Raw genomic sequence first — 20,047 nt, 5'->3', positions numbered from 1 at the left:
GGTATGCAGGTCAAGAAGCAACAGTTAGAACTGGATATGGAACAACAGACTGGTTCCAAATAGGAAAAGGAGTACGTCAAGGCTGCATATTGTCACCTTGCTTATTTAACTTATATGCAGAGTACATCATGAGAAATGCTGGACTGGATGAAGCACAAACTGGAATCAAGATTGCTGGGAGAAATATCAATAACCTCAGATATGCAGATGACACCATCCTTATGGCAGAAAGTGAAGAGGAACTAAAGAGCCTCTTGATGAAAGTGAAAGAGGAGAGTGAAAAAGCTGGCTTAAAACTCAACATTCAGAAAACAAAGATCATGGCATCTGGTCCCATCACTTCATGGGAAATAGATGGGGAAACAGTGGAAACAGTCACAGGGACTTTATTTTTGGGGGGCTCCAAAATCACTGCAGATGGTGACTGCAGCCATGAAATTAAAAGATGCTTGCTCCTTGGAAGAAAATTTATGACCAACCTAGACATCATATTAAAAAGCAGAGACAATACTTTGCCAACAAAGGTCTGTCTAGTCAAAGCTATTGTTTTTCCAGTAGTCATGTATGGATGTGAGAGTTGGACTATAAAGAAAGCTGAGCATCGAAAAGTTGATGCTTTTGAGCTGCGGTGTTGCAGAAGACTTGTACTGCAAGAAGATCCAACCAGTCCATCCTAAAAGAAGTCAGTCCTGAATATTCATTGGAAGGACTGATCCTGAAGCTGAAACTCCAATACTTTGGCCACCTGAGGTGAAGAACTGACTCATTTGAAAAGACCCTGATCTGGGAAAGATTGAAGGTGAGGGAGAAGGGGACGACAGAGGATACAATGGTTGGATGGCATCACCGACTCAATGGACATGAGTTTGAGTGAACTCCGGGAGTTGGTGATGGACAGGGAGGCCTGGCGTGCTGCAGTCCATGGAGTCGCAGAGTCGGACACAACTGAGCAACTGAACTGAACTGAACTGAACTTATGAAGCCATTTCCCAACCTCTTTCTTAATTTCCGTGGCTTGACCAGCCTGTTTCATTCAATGGCCATTTGTGGGATACCCTGTATCTGAAAGGGCATTCTGGCACGGTGGATACTGAGATAAATGAGACCCGGCCTCCTTCCCGGCCTGGAGGAGCCTTGTCCCACTCACACTAACACCCAGTCGTGTGTATGCAGAGAAGCTATGAGAGGGTGGCTTTTTCAGCTGGATCATGAAGTAGAAGCTTTCTAGAGGCAAAGAGACATTCAAGGTGGAGGCAACTGCCTATACAAAGAAAGAGAGGTGTGAAAGTTCTGAGAAAAGGAGTCATTTGGCTGGGGACAGAGCAGAAAACAGTTGGGAATGTCTCAGCAGTTTGGGGACCAAATTGTTTAGGTACAGTATTTGCATTCCTTCCACCTGCACTCCAGTGTGTAAGCTCCAGAAAAGCAGGTGCTGCGTGTCAACTTTTATTGCTCCATACCTGACACCTGTCTGCGACTGTGTATTACTCTGGGTTCAACTCTTGCCGCAAAGACAGCTCCTGGCAGTGGTAAGAGCGGCCCCTAGTGGCTCCTCTGTGTTCCCACCTCTTGTCACCCAGCTGACTCAGCCCTGCCTGCTTCCCAGCAGCTCTTGCTAGGGAAGGCACTTTGTCTGCCGTCATTTCACTTCATCTCCACCCTCCATAAGAGGAGGATGCTCCCTTCGGTCCACCAAACACTTACTAAACTCTTATTCTGTGTTGATTACTCTTCTAGGCATTGAGATACAGAACTGACATCAGCCTGGAAGTGCTCATAGAGAACCAAGGGATAATGAAGTTTCCTGGCGCTGTGGGGACCAGAGGAGGAATCATGCCCATTTTGAAACTTGAAGGATGCATGAGCGGCTGGCAAGGTAGGAAGCAAAATACAGTGCCCTTTGAAATGGAAACAGCCAAAGCACAGTAAAGGCCCCACCCCTGCCATCTACTCAATGTTTATTGAACCACTACCATTTACTAAGGTCATAGAGGGGGTGTGGCGAGCTGCAGACTCAGGGGTGATTTAGATGCCATCTGTGTCTGCAGCACTGTGGGAAGACAGGTAACTAAATGGAAAAGGGGGCGCTTGGTGATGAGGGCCCTGTTAGCAGACACAGGTCTGTAGAGCAGGGAGTAATCCTGAGAGGATCTCAGGAATGGGCACTCATGAGAAGGGTGAAGATGGGCCAGTTCAGTACCACAGGTGCAAGGGCTATGAGAAAGGCATCACAAAGAGGCCTGTCCTGGGCTGCTAATAAGGTTTTGCTTCTTTAAAAAAAAATTAATTTACTTATTATTTGGTTGCACCAAGTCTTAGTTGTGGCATGTGAACACTTGGTTGTGGTATGTGGGACCTAGTTCCCTGTGTGTGTGCTTTGTATGCTAAGTCGCTTCAGCCGTGTCCAACTCTTTGTGACCCTATGGACTGTAGCCCGCCAGGCTCCTCTGTCCATGGGATTCTCCAGGCAAGAATACTGGAGTGGGTTGCCATGCCCTCCTCCAGGGGATCTTCCCAACCCAGGGATCGAACCTGCCTCTCTTAAGTCTCCTGCATTGGCAGGCGGGTTCTTTACCACCAGCGCCACCCCCCGGCCAGGGATCAAAACCGGGCCCCTGCACTGGGGGCACCGCTGGACTGCCTGGGAAGCCCCAAGGTTCTGCATCTTGATCTGGGTGCTTGGCTCCTGGGTGTGTGCCGTTATGGAAATTTATTGAGCTGTACACTTAGGACTGAAATATGGACATTAACCTCAGTTGCTCTTCAACCCTTTAAAAGTAGTCTCCAACCTCTTACACTGCTATTTGATTTTTCTGTGTGGCACTTTCCACAATTTAAAAGTCTCTCTTTTGTAATGTAAAGGTTTAAATCAATCCTCCGGCACCAGCTCTAAGACCTTAGGAAATGATCTTTGCTGAGTTGGTTTCCTCGCCTGTAAAATGAGGATGATATACCTTCATCCTTGGATTGTATGCTGAGGCAATCACTTGAGATATGTAAAGCACTTACGCAGTGCTTCCTATATGCTTAAAAATACCAAATTTCTAAGGGTTGGTGGTCCCTGGTACATAGCTCAATAAATAATTGGTTGAATAAATGAGTAAATAAACAGAATGATTTTTTTTTTTGCATAAGCAGGTAGGTAGCTCATACAGAGGGGTGTGGATTGGAGGCGAGAACCTGAACTAAAGGCAGGAGTTCAGAGCCTGGGGAGCAGCTACACTCCTGTGAGAAGCAAAGGCTTCTGTGGGTGACCAGATGGGCCCCTTGTCCCCAGCCCCTACACCAAAGGAGTAGAGATAAGAACCAGGGTTCAAGGAAATTCCCTGGTGGTCCAGTGGCTCCCCTGCAGGGGCCCAGGTTCAATCCCCGGTCAGGGAACTAAGATCCTGAAAGCCTAGGCCACAAAACGAAAAAACCAAACCAGGGTTCAAGCCTGTGCACCCCCACCCCCCCTAGTCCTTGACTACATACTTCAGGCCCAAACCGGGAAGAAACAGAGCTCCATGGCCTCCCTAGGTCCCTACTCCCAGGGCTCTTTCTCCCCCCGACACCGTGGTCAGACTTGGCAAGTCTCTCTACCCTCAGGGGCTGGGGCTAGGACAGTTTCGGTAAGGGTGGGAAAACCTGCCGAGCAGGATGACCAAAGCCTGAACCGGTTGGACGGGACGGTCCCATCTCCCCCCAGCAGCCTATCCTTTTCCTGGCCCACAGAGCAGAGGCAGGAGACTCACAGAATAAATCACTTTATTCCACTGAGTGGACTCTGACCTGTGGAAGCAAGGGAGCCCCAGTGGGTGCGGAGGATCTGGCTCCGTGTGCAGGCCGGGCTGGCTTGGGGCTTACTATGGGGGGCAGGGGAAGAGGTGGGGCCAGAGAGCCACTTCCTACTCCTCTCACCCACCCCCCACAGCATTAAATAAACAAAAAGAAACTCTGTACAACACAAAATATACAGGGAAGTCCTTCCCCCCAGACCACCCCCCACCACAGCCCTGGACTTTGCAGAGTGGGAGGGCCAGCTGTGGAGGAAACGGTTGGGGCCTCCAGCCTCTGAGGCTGTCCCAGGCCCCCTCCCAAGGTCATGGGATGGGGGCAGGCAGCTTGGAACAGGAAGCAAAACTCCAACTTGCTCTGAAATCTTACGTGGAGAGGTCCATTTCTTTAGGATTCCTGGCTCAAAGGTTTTCTGCTCCTTGCAGACCTGTGAGCTTTCTCAGGAACAAGTAGCCTGGACTTAGCTGAGACTCCTCCAAGAGGAGCTGGAGCCCTGGCTTTGGAGGCAGAACAGCCCTGGGAAACAGGCTGGAGAAGTCTGGTCCCGAAGTCTTTGCCCAGCCCAGGCCTCCGTCTTGGCTAGGAAGCAGGGCCAGGTGAGAGATGGCGAGAGCCCTGGAGAGGCCCAGGCTCAGAGGGGTCTAGTTGTTTGGTATAGACCAGGTGTTCCATGTCATCAGTGGTGGAGACCTTGGAGCTGGTGGGGGTGGAAGGTGGGGGGTGGCGGTGTCTGTGGAAGTCCTTTTTCTGGTTCTTGAAGAAGCAGTAGCCCAGAATGGCGACTACCACCACGATGCAAGTACCCAGGAACACTGCAATGGCCACCTCCACGGAGCCTGCGGGAGGAAGGGCCGGATGAAGCACTCCCAGAGCCTGCTGGGTCCGACGCCCACCCCTGCTCTGTATGAAAGGGACTTGGGCAAACGGATGCGGGGAGTGGTGGTGGTGGTGGGATAAGGAGCCTGGGCGTGTGAGCAGCTGAAACTGCTCTGTCGGGAGCTTGCTGGGAGGGGTTATGCTGGGTCTTGGCTCCAGGTCACTCTACTTGCAGGTGATATGGGGAGGGCACTGACGGCCCGCAGACCTGGCATGTATTTCTGTCCTTCTCTCCCTTGCCCCGGCAGGCACCACTATTGTCCCTTTAGCCAACCTCAGGGTCCTCTCAACACGGGCTTGGGCTGTCACAACTGAGTGGAGCTGATCTTTGAGTTCATATCTACTCAGTGGCGACAGGCAGGTGGGGGGCTTACCTGTGCTGGCAACAACAGGGCTTTCCCGCCGCAGACCAAACACATCCTTCTCTACAAAACAATGGAGGCGGGGGAGATAAGTCAATATGAAAGGTTCGAAGACTCAGCTGCTCCTCAGTAGTGCCCCAGATACTCCACTGCCATCCTCTCCCACCCTTAGTTCAGGTGCTCTAAGGACAAGGCTGACCAGTCCATGCTTTGGGACAGAGCTGAATGCTCCAGCTAAGCCTTTCACCTCCCCATGTTCCAGCCCCACTCTGCCCCACTCACTGGAGATGCCGCGACAGGACTCAAGGCACTGCTCCTCCTCCTCAAAGTTGTTCTTGTTGCCATAACAACCGCCATAGGTAAAGCGGGCGCAGTGTTCAGTGAAGGGGTTGTAGTACCAGCGGGGGATGCTCTCTGAGCAGAGGCCCGTGTCTGGCAGGTCTACGCAGTGCCCTGCAGGGTAAGGAGCAGACGAAGGTGTGAATGTCCACGGGACCTCCCTGCCACCACTAGGCTCCACATGGTTGCTGCCCACCACCCCCTGACCCTCCCAGGCTGGGGATGGCTGTGATTCAGTGAGGGGCCCGGGGGCCCCAGAAATATCTGGGCCATTTGCAGTGTTGCTAGAAGCAAGGAAGATAAATGCAGGAGAGTAAGTCTGGGTCCAGAATTACCCTAGGCTGACTCGTATAACTATTTCTTAATTTTCTTTCAGCATTTCCGACTGTATCAAGGTCTTGGTTTCTCCCCAGCACTTGATGGTCTGCCTTCTAACAAAGAAAACTCAGAGTCTGAACCTAACAAAGAAGACTCAGAGTCTGAACCTTGGCAGCCAACAGTGTCCAGCTAAAATTTGTTACCATGTTTTATTACACTTATTTTAAAAGCAAATCTCAAATTGTGGCATATAATAGTGGCTTTTCATTTACAGTACTGACATGAAAGTTCCTTTTTTTTTTTTAATCTCCAATTTCAGTTATTTATTTTTGGCTGTGCTGTGTAGCATGCGGGATCTTAGTTCCCTGACCACGGATTAAACCCATGCATTGGAAGTGCGGAGTCTTAACCACTGGATTGCCAGGGAAGTCCCTGAAATTTCCTTTTTAATATATTAAGTTAAATCAATAACATCTCAGTGATATGTAGGCATGGTTAAATTTCTGAAGGTGTTGGAACTCTCCTGGCAATCTAGTGGTTAAGACCCTGAGTTTCCACTGCAAGGGGTATGAGTTCCCACTGCAAGGGGCATGAGCTCAGTCCCTGGTTAGAGAACAAAGATTCCACGTGCCATGCGGCACGGCCTAAAAAAAAAAGAATTTCAGGAGGTGTTAAGAGGATGTCTGATGCTTAGCAAACACAGAAAGAAAAGCGCAGGACACCCCTGCCCCCAGCTTGGTACGCACAGCAGGCCCCTGCAGCACACTGATGGCATGAGGGAGGACAGTAGCTCAGCCCTGACCCAGGAGACCAAGGCAGGAGCTCACCTTTGTCCCTGGGGAAATGGATCCTCTGGAGTTTATCGAAGTCTCTGGTGTCTGCAAAGATGAAAGATCAGAGGCGCAGACCTGACAGGGGCCTCGCAGAGGTGTGGGGGTGACTGGGCTGGATCTGCCCTGCCCTGCCCACCGCCCTCCGCCCCCAGGCCTCACATTTCTCACAGGTGGCCTCATCGGAGGCGTCAGGGCAGTCGGGAGTGTCGTCACACTCTAGGAAGCTGTCGATGCAGCAGCCATCACCGCAGCGGAACTTGCTGGAGTGGCAGCTGCCAGAACACACTGGGGAGGGTGAGGCCGGGGGAGGGGGAGGTCAGGTGGGGGTGCAGAGGCCAGCAAATACCGCGAGCCCATCATCTACCTGGCCCTCTCTAGCCCCAGGCAGCATTATGACACAGCCCCTGTTCCCTCTCCACCCCTGCCCCTCAAACCCTCCTACGCACAAAACAGGCAAAGGCTGATGGGAGGATCCTGAGCTGCAGGGGGTGAGGCACTTGTGGGCCTTCATTCTGAGGGCAGGAATGAGTTGTGGAGCCAGGGCAGTGTGAGCAGGGGCCTAGACTTGATACCGGCTGGAGAGCTGGCAGGGGTGAGGGGAACAAGGAAAGGAGCAAAAGCCTACCTGGATGATGCCTTTCTGCTGAGGGACCTAGGAGAGAAAAACGGAGAAATGAGAGGAGGCAGGGCCAGGCCCCAGCCAGGATGAGCTGATAGGGGGCCTAGGGATGGGGGTATTCCCATGCCCACCTCCCTGATCCCGTGAAGAGAGAACACCTACCCTGGGGGAATGTCACCTGAGCCCCAACACTGCTTCGCAAAGGCCCACCTTGCACATTATGGCAGGCAAGCTTGCACTCTTCTTCCCGAAGGTAGTTGTTCTTGTTGCCCAGGCAACCTCCATAAACGAAACTCTTGCAGATCCGTTCTGTGGGGTCGTAGTACCAGCGGGGGAAGGAACCACGACAGCGGCCCACCTTCCTGGGTACAAGGCAGTATTCTGGCAGGGAGGGAAGCTGGTCACGGGCGTCTGAAGGGCCAGTCAACTGGGGTGGGGGATGCCTCCCACGGTGGCCTCCTCGCCCCACTTCCTTACCTTCCGTCTGCTCAGGGGACAGCACAGTGACCGTGACATTGGACGTGCTCTCTGGCTGGTCTGAACCGGCAGCCGTCAGCTGGAACAGGTAGCTGCCTTCTTTGAGTCCCCACAGCTCCACCTGGTCTGGACCACTCCTCTAAGCACAGGAATGGCCATCAGGCAGGGGCTGCTTGACGCCCCTGGGCTGCTCCAGGCCCTCCCAAAAAGCCACTCCCCCGCTCCCCCCCCTGTACTGGGGAGAACAGACTGTCTTGGTATTAAATGGATCCTCGGCTTTTATCCACCCCATCCCACCTGGAGCCACAGTTGGGCCTATGGCCCCACAAAGGAGCCCTGGGGAGCTGAGGTGGGGGTCCAAGAGCCACCCAGCATCTCACCTCGACCCTGATGTCTGTGTCCCCCCGCAGCAGACGCCAGTCTGTGGTCTCCACATCCTTCAGCACTAGGGGCTCCTGGGGCTGTACCTTCAAGTCTGTACCGTCCCAGGCCTTGGGGATCCGGGACCCTGCGAGGAAGGTGAGGTAAGGTGAACTCTCACTGAATGGGAAGGATCCCTCCTCAAGTGAGGGGCTGGTGCCCTATGGGTGGCAACTAGACCAGCCTAGGCCTCAGCAGCCTGGCGAGACACAGATACAATTACACAATGAGACCATTCTTTCTGTCCTCTGTTTAGATATGTTACACTTAAGACATTCTAATGTTGTAAAGCCACTTTCTGAAGCAAATAACTGAGCGCATTGCCATCTGATCCCATTTAGGAAAAAAAATATATATATTTGTATATATACATGTATATACATATACATATATATACATATACATGTATATACATACATATATATACATGCCTTATACACACATATATTTGGAAGGAGGAATTTTCCTATTTTCTACAATAAGCAGGTACTTGTGCTAATTGCTTTAAAACGTCAGGGGACTTCCGTGGTGGTCCAAGTGGCTAAGACTTGGCACTCCCAACACAGGGAGCCTGGGTCTGACCCCTGTTCAGGGAACTAGATCCCACATGCCTCAACTAAGTTTGTATGCCACAACTGAAGATCCTGCACGCCACAAGTGAAGAACCACATGCTGCAAGGGAGATCAAAGAACCCATGCGCCACCACTGAGGCACGGCGCAATCAAATAAACTTTTTTTTTAAGTTAGAGAAACAACACTTTTGAAAAGCCAGATAAGTTAATCTGTAATTAACATCATCACCCCTCTCTCTACAGCCCAGATCACTGCTGAGAAGCCCGGACAGAGGCCTGAAGCACAGAGTTCCTGGGGAGCACTGTGTCAAGCCTTGGTGTCCCATGATGCCTGGGCACATGAAGAGGGTGCCTCCTCTAGTTACGAGGGGACACAAAATACCCTCCCTCAGCCAGGGCCTTCAGAGAGCGCGTGGCCCTGTGGACACCTCGATTTTGGATGTCTGGCCTCCGGAACTGAGGCTATACATCGCTACTGTTTTTAGCCACCCACTTTGTAGTACTTTGGCATAGCAGCCCTAGGAAACTGATGCACTGCCCTTGAGGGTGTTACGGTCCAGTGGGGCAGGTTAAGATCCAGCCGCAGGAAGCAGAATGAGAGAAAAGACCCACCAAGATGAAGGGGTTTGTGGTACATGTACAAGACAAGGATGTGGATGTTTAAAGAAAGGAAAGATCACACCAAGTTAGAGGAAAAAGGCAAGGCTTTGTGAAGTACAGACAAAGGATTTCTTTTTTTTTTTGAGACAAAGGATTTTTAAAATTCTTTTATTTTTATTTGTTTGGTTGTGGGGAAGAATGTTCTGTGTTGCTGATAGCAGCAGAAACCATGATGAGCCGAAACAAGAAGTGGAGAATTTGCAAGGCTGGCTTGGTGGACTTTAAGGAGACCAGCAGGGCTGGGACAGATCTCCAAGGGCCCTGGACACTCGGTCAGGGCATGTGCACACAGCAGGACTGACATTCAAATATTTGACAACTGGTGGTACAGAAAGAGGACAGACACTGGCCATGAGCAGTGGCACAGAAGCCTGGAGGCCCAGTCTGCACTAGAAACTGACCTCCCTCAAAGCCTGATCAAGGTCCAGAAGTACTAAGGGAAGGCCAAGGGCCAGGGTAGCAGGGGAATTCTTAAGCTCCTAGCAGCAAGTGTTTACCCATCTGTCTGGAATAGAATTATTTCTATGGAGCAAGGAGGCCAGCAAGTGGACCAGTGCAGTAGTTCAAGGCAGATACAACAGAACCAGTCTGAATTAAGGGATAGCTTAGGGATGGATCCTGATGCTGGAAAAGACTGAGGCAAGGAGGAGAATGCGACAACAGAGGAGAAAAGGTTGGATAGCATCACTGATTCAATGGACATGAGTGTGAGCAAACTCTGGGAGATAGTGAAGGACACGGGAGCTTGGTATGCTGCAGCCCATGGGGCCACAAAGAGCTGGACACAATTTAGTGACTGAATGGCGGCAGAGATGGAAAGGACGATCTAAGAAACAACGCATAGACGCTTCAGGCTGCTGTGCCCGACAGGCTCTGGGGAACTGCCAACGGAGAGCCAGGGCATGGGCAGAAGGGAAACCAGATCTAGCAGGAACATGTGGCTTCAGCCATAGAGAAGTTGAATTTGAAGGAGAGGAGGAGTGCAGTGGGAGCCCCAGAGAAGCCAGAGGTAGAGAAAGACCTGGAGTCATACTAACAAAGCTACTGCTAATGGAAACTGTGCTCAGGGGACTTCCCTGGTGGTCCCGTGGCTGAGAATCTGCCTGCCAATGCAGGGGACAGGTTCAATCCCTGGTCTGGGAAGATCCCACGTGCCTTGGGGCAACTAGGCCCCTGGACCACAACTACTGAGTCTGGGCTCTAGACCCCACACTCCACAACCAGAGAAGCTACCACAACAAGAAGCTGTCACACTGCAGCTAGAGAGTAGTCCCCGTTTGGCAACTAGAGAAAGCCTATGCACAGGAATGAAGATCTAGCATAGCCAAAAATAAAATAATTAAAAGCAAAAAAAAAAAAAAAGAAAGTGTGGCTAGCACACACTAGATACTTTATCTGTAGTATCTTATCAGAGCTGGCAAATTATGGCCTGCAGGCTACATTTAGCCCAACCTGTTATATTTTTTAACGGTTGAAAAGAATTCTTAAACAATACTTCATGACATGTGAAAAGCACATAAAATTCAAATTTGTGTCTATAAATTAAGATACAGCCTTACCAAATTGTTTACAAATTGTGGACAGCTGCTTTCATGTTACCACAGCAGCTGAGCAGTTGTAACCAACACAAAATCTAAAGTATTTACTATATGGATATTCACAGGAGGTTTGCTGCCCCCATCTATATCGCCTTCTTTCCTAACCATCCTGCCACAACTGCATTCTTGCTCCTCTTTCCAGATGAGAAAACTGACACCAGAGAGGTTAAATGACCTGCCCAGGGTCACTCAGTTTCTAAACAGCGGAGCTGGGATTTGAACCTTGGTCTGACCCATACTCTGTCCAAAACATCAAAATACCATGCTGCAGGTTATACTTGCTTAGAAAGATGACTGTTTTTTTTATTACTTTTATAATCTTCAATTTTGTTTTTAGCTTAGGTAATATATGGACCTGGAGAAGGAAATGGCAACCCACTCCAGTATTCTTGCCTGGAAAATCCCATGGACAGAAAAGCCTGGTTGGCTACAGTCCATGGGGTCGCAGAGCTGGACATGACTGAGCATAAGGACATGAACGAACCTTCTCTCCAGAGGTGTTCTCAGTTACTAGTCTGGGGGCGTGTGTATGTGTGACTATCAGGAGAGAGAGTATTGAATTTATAAGCATGCAAGTTCTTCATCTTGCTTTTCCCTTTATACTGGAAATCATTCACAGTTGTACATACTTTTGGTTGCATAGCACTTTTAACACATTTAACCAGTCCATCAGTCCCTCTTGATTTAGGTCCTTCTTCCCTACCTTTCTCCCTCCCTACTAAAAACTAACCCATGCTGCCTCAGGGTTTATTATTCATATTACGATTAAAACAGCACCACAGCATCCAATTATAGGATGTGTTGACAGACACTGAGATTGTTTCCAATTCTTTGCTATTATAAACAGTGGTGCAGTGACTGACTGGCTGGTAAGTTGTTTTACACATGTTTAAGCATAGCCACAAGATGAGTTCCTGCAAGTGGAATTGTGGTGAGGGTTATGTGCCATTTACACTTTTGGTGGATACTGCCTGCCCTTCACAGAGGCACCACAGAAGGTTAGTGAAGTCTAAGAGTTCAAAGGAAGGAGAGAAGGTAAAGAGATAACAACTGGTAGAAGGCTGAATCACAGGGCTGCGTCTCTGCCTCTCTTTGATGAGGCAGAGAAAGCAGAGCCAATATGGGAGTCACAGAGGGTGATCCCAGAAATGAAAAGACCAGGACACACAGTGAGAGCAAAGGGATGGGAGGGGAGAACTTCCACAGAGAAACAAGCCAAGTGGTGCAGGGGCTACAGGACTGAGAAAAGGAAACCTCCATTATAAGACCAGGAGAGCAGGGCCAGGAACTAAGCCCCAAACCAGTGGCTTGAGGGCTCACTGAGAGCTAGCCCAGGCCCTGAGGTGAGAGGCCAAGCCAAGGGGGCAGTGAACTAGGAGGAGCCTGTCCCTCCCTCCTTGCATTTTCCAGAAAGTAATCAGCAGTCCACAAGGGGAAACAAGACAGGGTACTTGGCAGTCTACCGAGCAGAAAGATAGGCTAGCCCCACTGGCCCCAGAGTATAAGTCACAAACAGAGTGACGTATCAGACCTCAGGCCTAATCAGCAATGTCTAACCACTCGCAAGCCTGGTCCTCTCCAAGCCCCAGTCCCAGGAGCAAGGGGCAGATGTCTGGACAGATACCATTCCTTATTTCCCACCCACTGAGAGCAAAGGGCCAGAGGAGTGATAAAGCCAGCCCCTCCCCCAGCCGTCAGGCCTCAGGACTCTCCAGGGAAACACAGTCTCTATCTTCCAAGCCACTCTTCCAATGCAAAGATGGGGAAGGTAGGGGAAGGGGAGAAGAGGAAAGAGCAGGGTGTTTAGGAGGCCCCAGTAATCTGGACTGGCCTGGCCTGGCCATAGGCAGGGCAAGGGGTACAGGTCAACCCACCCTGGGAAGGGCTCCCCCAGTACAAGAACCAAAGGTTCAGAAGCCCTGAGTACTTGCCCACTTTGCCTGCCTCGGTCTACCCTAGCCCAGCTTCCAAAAGGCCATAATGACTTGACCCTCTTTGTACTTTCAACCTCTCTAGCGCGACTCAGGTGAGAATGGACTCCTGGACACATGCACACAGCATCCCCCATTCTCCCAAACACTGTGGTGCCCTGAAATGGCCTGGGGGCCAGACTAAGTCCAAGTTCTACCCAGCACCCCATGGGACAGGAAATCCCCACTCCATCCTGTCTTGTGCCAATCAGGCAAGTCAGGAGGTGGGGAGGTTCCCAGATGAGAAAGGCTCCGTCTAGCTCAGCTTCCTGACAAGACCCCAGTTTCAGGCGTCGGCCCTGCAGTGCTGGCCATCCGATGGGTCCTGTCAGAGCCGGGAGGGCAGGCAGCTCGGATCACTTAGGTCATCACCACCTACACTCCCTGCTGCTTCCTTGTGAAACAGGCTCAGGCCCTGGCCCACTGGGACTCAGTAGCCCAGCCTAGCCTGGAGACAGTGTCCCTCTCCTGGAATCTCCACCCCACCTCTTCCCAGAGATCCAGAGCTTCTGAAAGGATAGGGAGAAGAGGAAAGGTTGGAGAGGAAAATTTTCTCTACTTTCCAGAACTGAGACCGACCAGCCCCAGCCTGGCCCCTGGACTCCGTAGTCTCTGGTTCTGTTGTCCATTGGGCTGTCTTGGATCACAGACAGGTTTCTACCAGAAAGATGGTCTTGTGTGAGAAATAGTGCAGCCCTGTAGGAGGTCTGGCCTGGGGTTGAGTCCCATTTGTGGATGGTATATATTTAAGATGGGAGTCAGTCTCCTAATCTAAAAAGTAGAATGACTACTAATAGCACCCTTTTCAGAGGTGGTTGTCATGATGCCTAAGTGAGAGGCTGAGTGGCATAGCAGTCAGCAAACAGTAAAGCACTAACAGAGGTTATCAGTGTGACCCATCCCTGCCCTGGAGCCCCACCTGGCCAGAACAACAGGTGGAGAGGATGGGGAACGAAGGTCTCTGGAGGGACCCCAATCCCAGCTAACTGCTCAGTCCCAGGAGGAAGGAGGAGGAGCCGTGGCCCCACTTTGCCCTTATCCTGGAAGTAAACAAGGTGAGCAGACAGCTTGGCTACTAGATCTTCAGCAGGAAGAGCTCTGCCAGGCTTACGAGCACACAGGAGTATACACACACGCACACATACACACACACACTCGCCTGGACAGCTGACTTCCTTCCCCTACCAGGTACACATACCAGTGGACTGACTCATCCAGCAACCCTCCTCACCTGGACCCCAGGGCCTCTAGGCTACTGTGTCCACAATACCGCCTCCTCCCCAGTTGGATCACCCCCAACTAGGCTTGTTCTTTAGACTCTGGTGGTATGGCAGTTTTTCCCCCAGACCACTAAAGACCAGTACCTGGGGAGAGGAGTACAAGAAATGCTAGAACCAATCCCAGACCCAGCAGTGAGGAGCCCAGCCTTCACCCAGTCCACTTGACAGGGCCCCAAGGTACCTAGCACAGTGCTTGGCCTAGAGTATCTCTATCTGGTCATCAGGTGGCCTCCAGACAGCTCATTCCCTGATTTGGCCCATTGGGGTCAAAGCAGGAATCCCCAGGAGCTTGTTCCCACTCACACATCCCAGAACACCCGCCCACTCAACATCCTGAATTCACGAGCCAGCGTCGGCTCTAGGACGTCCCCCCTCGCCCCTCTTGTAGCCTGTTTATACCATGCCTACTTCTAAGGATGAGTTAGGATCGAATGGGACTCTCCTCCAAACTCCTTTCTGATGCTTCACGCAAAGACCCTATAACCAGTCCTTTTTGTGAGTCTCCCCAGATCCTGGCACCCTCGTCCTTACCTCTAAAGCCCTGGGTCCGCAGCTCGCGGTAGGAGCGGTAAACCTCCCGCGTGAGGTAGTTGATGAAACCCTCCCTGGGCGCGAACTTGCACACGAAGTTCTGCTCGTAGAGGCAGTTGATGAGGAAGCAGGAGACGATGGCGTCCTCCCCGCCGTCGGGCTGCAATTCCACCAGCGCCAGATTGCAGTCGTTGGAGCTGCAGCAGGCGTGCACGCAGTCCCGGCCGCGGCGCGCGGTGAGGGAGCGCAGGAAGGTGGCCCCGTTTCTGACCGAGGCGTCCGTGTCGAGCACGAAATCAGGCACCCCGGGGGTAAAGCGGTTCAGGCAGCCGTCGGCCGTGAGCAGACCGGGGGTCACCGGCGGCGGCCCGGCCTCGGCGCCCCGGAGGGCGAGCGCGCAGAGAAGCCACACGGCGACCGCTGGGATGCGGGCCCGGGAGAGGCGGCCCCCGGCCATCTTCCTGCGGGGGATCGTCGCCCTCCTCCCCACCGGGGTCACCTTCACAGAGCGGGCCTCTGGGCTCCGAGGGTGCTAGCGACCTGCGAGAGGGAGGGGACGGAGGAGGAGACATCGGATCAGCCAAGAGACTTCCAGGGAGGAGGGCCGGCCGGGAGGAAGTGAAGGGGAGGACCGAGGAGCACGAACACCCCGGGAGTGAAGAACGGCAGGTGGGCCCGGTCCTCCCACGCACACTTCGGTGACCCCGCAGCCGGTCGGACGGCTAAAGAGCTCACGTACCCTGACACACGCACCGGCGCAGAACAAAGGGCCAGACATGCTCCGAACCCGCTCCGCCTCCTCCTGGCTCTCCTCGGCCCGCGTTACCTGCGCAGGTGAGTGGGGTGGGGCCGGGCCTGCCGAGGTTCCGGTCCAGGTGTCCCGCGCTGCTCGGACCGCCGTTTCCGCCCGGGTGTCGGGTGCTCTGGGGTTCCGGCACCTCCACCCCTCTAGTTTCTGGTGAAACTGAGTCAGTGCGGCCGGGGCGGGGCGAACATTAACCCTGGCGTGGCCAGCCCCGCCCACGCCCGGTGCGCCCCTGCAGCCCCGGCTTCCGGGCCGCCTACCCCCAATCCCTGCCATCTTCCACCCTGCTTCTGCAACCTGGTGCCCAAACAGGCTCAGAGGCAGGCGCGCCCTGCCCCGGTCCCAACCTCGCGGGGCTCCATGCGCCCCAGAAGTACACCCCTATCCCTGGAGGCCCAGACACTTCGGGAAGCGCCGACGTCTGGCACACGAAGGTGGGTCAGATGCTCAGAGGCTGCCGACTCCCTTTCCGGTCCGGATTAGCATTCCCAGACCCAGGCCCGAGGCGCTAGGGAAGGGGCTGGGGGAGGAGAAACGGGGGAAAGCCCGATGCCAATAATCTCGCTGTCGTGGTCAGCCCTCGGGAAGTCATTTCCGTCTTGTGGCGGGAAGAGATCCCAGAAGCTGTGTGGGTGCACCTTTGATAACTGGAATCCCGGATGCCCGCTGGAATATTACCACCATTGCCAGCTCTGGAAACCCTCCTTTCTGTTACAGCTGAGAAACGAGAGATTTCCCCGGTCCAGGTTTCCCTACTTGATCCTCAGTGGTTCCTTTTGTTTTGAGGCCCTTCCTCATTTTGTACTAACGTTTCCCTTCCGGTCGTTGTCGCAGCTGAGTTAGTTTCATTGGTCAGCAGATCCCTTCTCTACAGCACAGAATTTCTCTCCTCTCTCACCAGGTGGGGTGCTCCTGGTCAGGAGCTGGTTCTTTCTTTCAGTAAAATAACATCCTTGGAAGCTAGAGGTTCCAGATCACCAAAGTAGCTGAGCCTTCACTGAGCCCTGGACTCCTTGAAACCAGGCTCATTGCTTTTCCTGAGTGAAGAACTCCCCTTAAAGGCCATTCTTTACAGAGCAATGTTGGTCCTGTTAATGTTCTCTTCAAAAGAGATTCCATACGGACTTCCCTGGTAATACAGTGAATAGAAATCCGCCTGCCAATGCAGAGGTCACAGATTCATGCCCTGATCCAGGAAGACTCCATATGCGAGGAACAACTAAAGCCCCTGAGCTACAACTACTAAACCCATGAGCTGCAACTAGTGAAGCCTGTTCACCTAGAGTCCGAGCTCTGCAACAAAAGAGATCGCAGCAACAGGAAACCCTTGCACCACAACAGAGAGTGGTCTGCAGCAGTGAAGACCCAGCGCAACCAAAGAGAAGTTAATACATACTTTTTTTAAAAAAGAGAGCTTCCACCCCTTCACAATGACTTAACAAACCTCAGCCCAATGGGAACGTTCTTCTTACCCACTAGATCCTGTAGCCGACCCTCAGTCCTTTTCCTAGCTTAACTGCAACATTCCCTAGCTGCACACATTTTGGGTATGGATATTGTGTGTGGGAATCCGGAGTCTGTCTCCCCTCTGAATTTTTCGTTTTTTTCCACTGCCCCAGGCACGGTGGGGAACATGGATGATATGCCGGGAAATGAAGCATATGATTGTGTAGTTACTGGAAAGAAAGAATTTTGTTGAGATTTGATTTGTGCTTCCTTTAATACCTTATACATACAAAAATCCTAACACAGAAGACTTACCCTATGGTAATATTACTACAGATTAATCATTACTTCCATCATATATATCATTACAAAAACCTACATCTGATAATGCCCAAAACCTGTTCCAAAGTATTTCTCACACATTGCCCCATTCAGTCAAAACAAACCAAGAAAGTAGGTACTAATTTTATCCCCGTACTACAAATGAGCAAGCAGGCTCAGACAGGTGGACAAACTTGTTAGGTCACATGACAGATAGGTGGCAGAACCGGGACTGGAGTTCAGGCAGGCTAAGTCCACTGCTTTAGCACCTAAACACTGTGCTTTTTACTGTACTTTCAATTCTGACTTCAGCTGGAAATCCCACATTCAGCTCAGATCAACTTGCCTTGAAAATCAACAGGTTTTCAAGGGATCAGCGACCATTTGAGATGCCTGCTGGGTTCCAGACGTGTGACATCTGTGACCTCTGATGCTCACAACAGCTCTGAGATAGTTTCTACTTTGCAGGGAGGCTCACTAAACTCCACCTAGGTAAGGTAGTGAAGAGTGGGAGGCAAGATGCTATAGAGGTTCAGCTTGTGGGCTTCAGACTCAGATTACAGGGTTTAATTCTTTCATCTGCCACTTACTGTCAGTGTGGCCTTTGGCAACTTATTTATCTCCTTGGTGCCTTAGCCTTCTTGTATACAACGTGGGACTTCCTAGGGTTAGTATGAGAATTAAATGAGTTACTACAGAGAAAACATTTGACTCTGACTGCTCAATAAATGTTACCTGAAAAAAAGTGACAAAGTCAGAATTTTATCACAAGTATCTCAGACATCAAAAACTACACTTTGGGAACTTCCTGGTGGTCCAGTGGCCAAGACTCCATGCTCCCAATGCAGGAGGCTCAGGTTCGATACCAGGTCAGGAAACTAGATCCCACATGCTGCAAGGAAGATCGAAGTTCCTGCATGCTGCAAGACCTGGCACAGTCAAGTAAATATATACATTAAAAAAAAAAAAAAACCCCACACTTTTCACACTACCTTATGCTGGTTCTTACATCCTAAAGAGAAAAGCTACACATGAAGGGAAAAAGACTAAGTACACCAAAGCAGTAAAGGTAATGGTATTTGAATGATGAAAATATGGGGTAACATTTTCTTTTTTCTAGTTTAAAATTATTACCAAAGTTTCCTTTGGTGAGTATGGAGTGTTTCCATGAGAAAGAGAAAAATACATCATGACAGCTTTCACATTCATCATGTTTAGCCCCACATTACTTCTTTTTCCACATTCTCTCATCTCACTGACCCAGGCACTTTGTCCCAGTATCTCTGTGCCCCCTGCCTTTCCGTGGGCTTCCCTTGCAAGCATCCAGCCAGCCCTGGGCAGCGGCATCTTCTTCAGTAACTGCTCACATCCGTCCCGGCTTGTCTGTGGCCACTGCTGCCCTAGTTCTGGGCTCTGTACCAGCTTGCAGATGTACTCCAGGCCACCCTGCACATGGCATGTGGTTCCCTCCTCCAGCCCTGCCCTTCACCTGTCCAGGTCCTCAGTGACTCCCAAGAGCCTCTCTAGCAGTATGTACAGAGCCAGCTATCCTCTGGGTGGGTTCATAAAATTTGGTTTATGGAGAGGCAGAGAGCGTCAGAGCTATTGGGGGTCTCAGTTAAAGCCTTTCCCCTTACATATAAGAAGCTGTATGTCCTATATATAGGCCCAGAGATCAGTCATTGGTTTGTTCAGAGACGAACAGAGCTAGTATGTAGCAGAGGCCATCTCTACACATCAGGTCTCTTGACTGCCAATATTGGCCCCTTTCTGTGATTCTGACTTACCTTCCTACAAAGCATTTCCAGATTATATTGTTTTCTTTTCTCTCTTTCTCCTTTTTTTGGCTATGCTGTGTGGCTTATAGGATCTCAGTTCTCCAACCAGGGGTTGAACCTGGGCCACGGCAGTGAAAGGCCAGAACACTAACTACTAAGCAACCAGGGAATTCCCCCAGATGATATTGTTTTCTGACTGTACATTGCAGGCCCAAGGGAGCTGTCCAGGTGAGTTAGCTCTTTTGTTAGGCCATGTGGTTCACACTCCCTATATGAACTTGGGGAAGAGAAAGCCAGGGTTTATGCTATAGGATACCTTCATACTTGCAATACCACCAGTACCAACCACTGATACTGGAGTGGGTGGTTTGGTGAGAACATGCAATCCTTAACACCATACTAGAAAAGGAACACTGAATGCCTTGTCTCGGATGGTGGTCTGGTGGTTTCTATAAGTAGGTTTAATGAACTATCTACAAAGACCGCTATCAACGATGGTGGACAGGTCCTCACCTTCCTTGTAAGTGCATGCTGCTCCTCTCACCAGGAGGTGGTGTCTACCTTTCCCTTCTCTTTGAATTTGTAACTTGCTTTGACCAATAGGACAGAGTAGAAGTGGTGCCCCGTGGCTTTCAAACCTCAGCCTTGTGGCTTGCATTTTCCCTCTTAGAACCAGTTGTCAAGTGAAGAAGTTTGACAACCCTGAGGGAGAGAGAGGCCACTGGAGGAGAGCAAGACCGGAGGATGAGAGGTTGTGATGGGAGAAAGAGGTGTCTGGCTATCTCACAGCCACCCCAGCTGAGTAGCTTCATTAAACCATTGTTCACCCTTAGCCCCAGTTGACTCGCTCCAACAGAGATTAGCTACACCTCCAAAGCCCTGCCCACGTTGCAGCATCATGAGCAAATGTGTTCATTTTAAGCCTTTAAATTTTGGGGTGATATCTGTAAGCAGGCAAGTTAGGGAGTCTCTGAAGAAAGAGAATCAGGAATGGCGTTCTCGACATAAGAGAAACCATTGGGGGGCATTCTGTGGTGGTCTAGTGGTTAGGATTTCTGGCTTTC

At 51.2% G+C, this 20,047-nt stretch overlaps 2 protein-coding genes across 18 annotated transcripts in view; one reads left to right on the top strand and one right to left on the bottom strand.

Annotated features, from left to right (window-relative positions):
- Positions 1-3,730: 3,730 nt before the first annotated feature.
- On the bottom strand, positions 3,731-16,270 carry SPINT1 (serine peptidase inhibitor, Kunitz type 1). Of its 4 annotated transcripts, none has more exons than XM_069597827.1 (11): positions 15,373-16,270; positions 14,634-15,173; positions 7,982-8,109; positions 7,602-7,740; positions 7,335-7,505; positions 7,131-7,157; positions 6,665-6,790; positions 6,500-6,550; positions 5,298-5,468; positions 5,028-5,078; positions 3,731-4,613 (listed from the first exon to the last, which is right to left on the bottom strand). In XM_069597827.1, exons 2-11 carry the CDS (start codon positions 15,088-15,090, stop codon positions 4,357-4,359), a joined length of 1,578 nt encoding a protein of 525 aa, XP_069453928.1. In that variant the 5' UTR covers positions 15,091-15,173; positions 15,373-16,270; the 3' UTR covers positions 3,731-4,356. The 4 variants fall into 4 exon arrangements, with proteins under 4 accessions (XP_069453928.1, XP_069453926.1, XP_069453929.1 ...); XM_069597825.1 differs by having other exon boundaries at positions 7,287-7,505; positions 15,373-16,244; XM_069597828.1 differs by having other exon boundaries at positions 15,460-16,244.
- PPP1R14D (protein phosphatase 1 regulatory inhibitor subunit 14D) overlaps positions 14,804-20,047 on the top strand; it is a 22,150-nt gene continuing 16,906 nt past the window's right edge. For 4 of the 14 annotated variants that reach the window (XM_069597832.1, XM_069597842.1, XM_069597836.1 and 1 more), the window contains exon 1: positions 15,218-15,467. The gene's annotated coding sequence lies outside the window, so the exon portion shown is untranslated. Of the gene's footprint in view, positions 15,468-20,047 lie in introns of all 14 variants that reach the window. The other 10 variants (XM_069597837.1, XM_069597834.1, XM_069597841.1 and 7 more) reach the window with 8 other exon arrangements.

The sequence above is a fragment of the Ovis canadensis genome, chromosome 7 (assembly GCF_042477335.2).
Source record: "Ovis canadensis isolate MfBH-ARS-UI-01 breed Bighorn chromosome 7, ARS-UI_OviCan_v2, whole genome shotgun sequence".
Lineage (NCBI taxonomy): Eukaryota > Metazoa > Chordata > Mammalia > Artiodactyla > Bovidae > Ovis > Ovis canadensis.
This window is presented reverse-complemented; position numbering and strand designations above follow the sequence as displayed.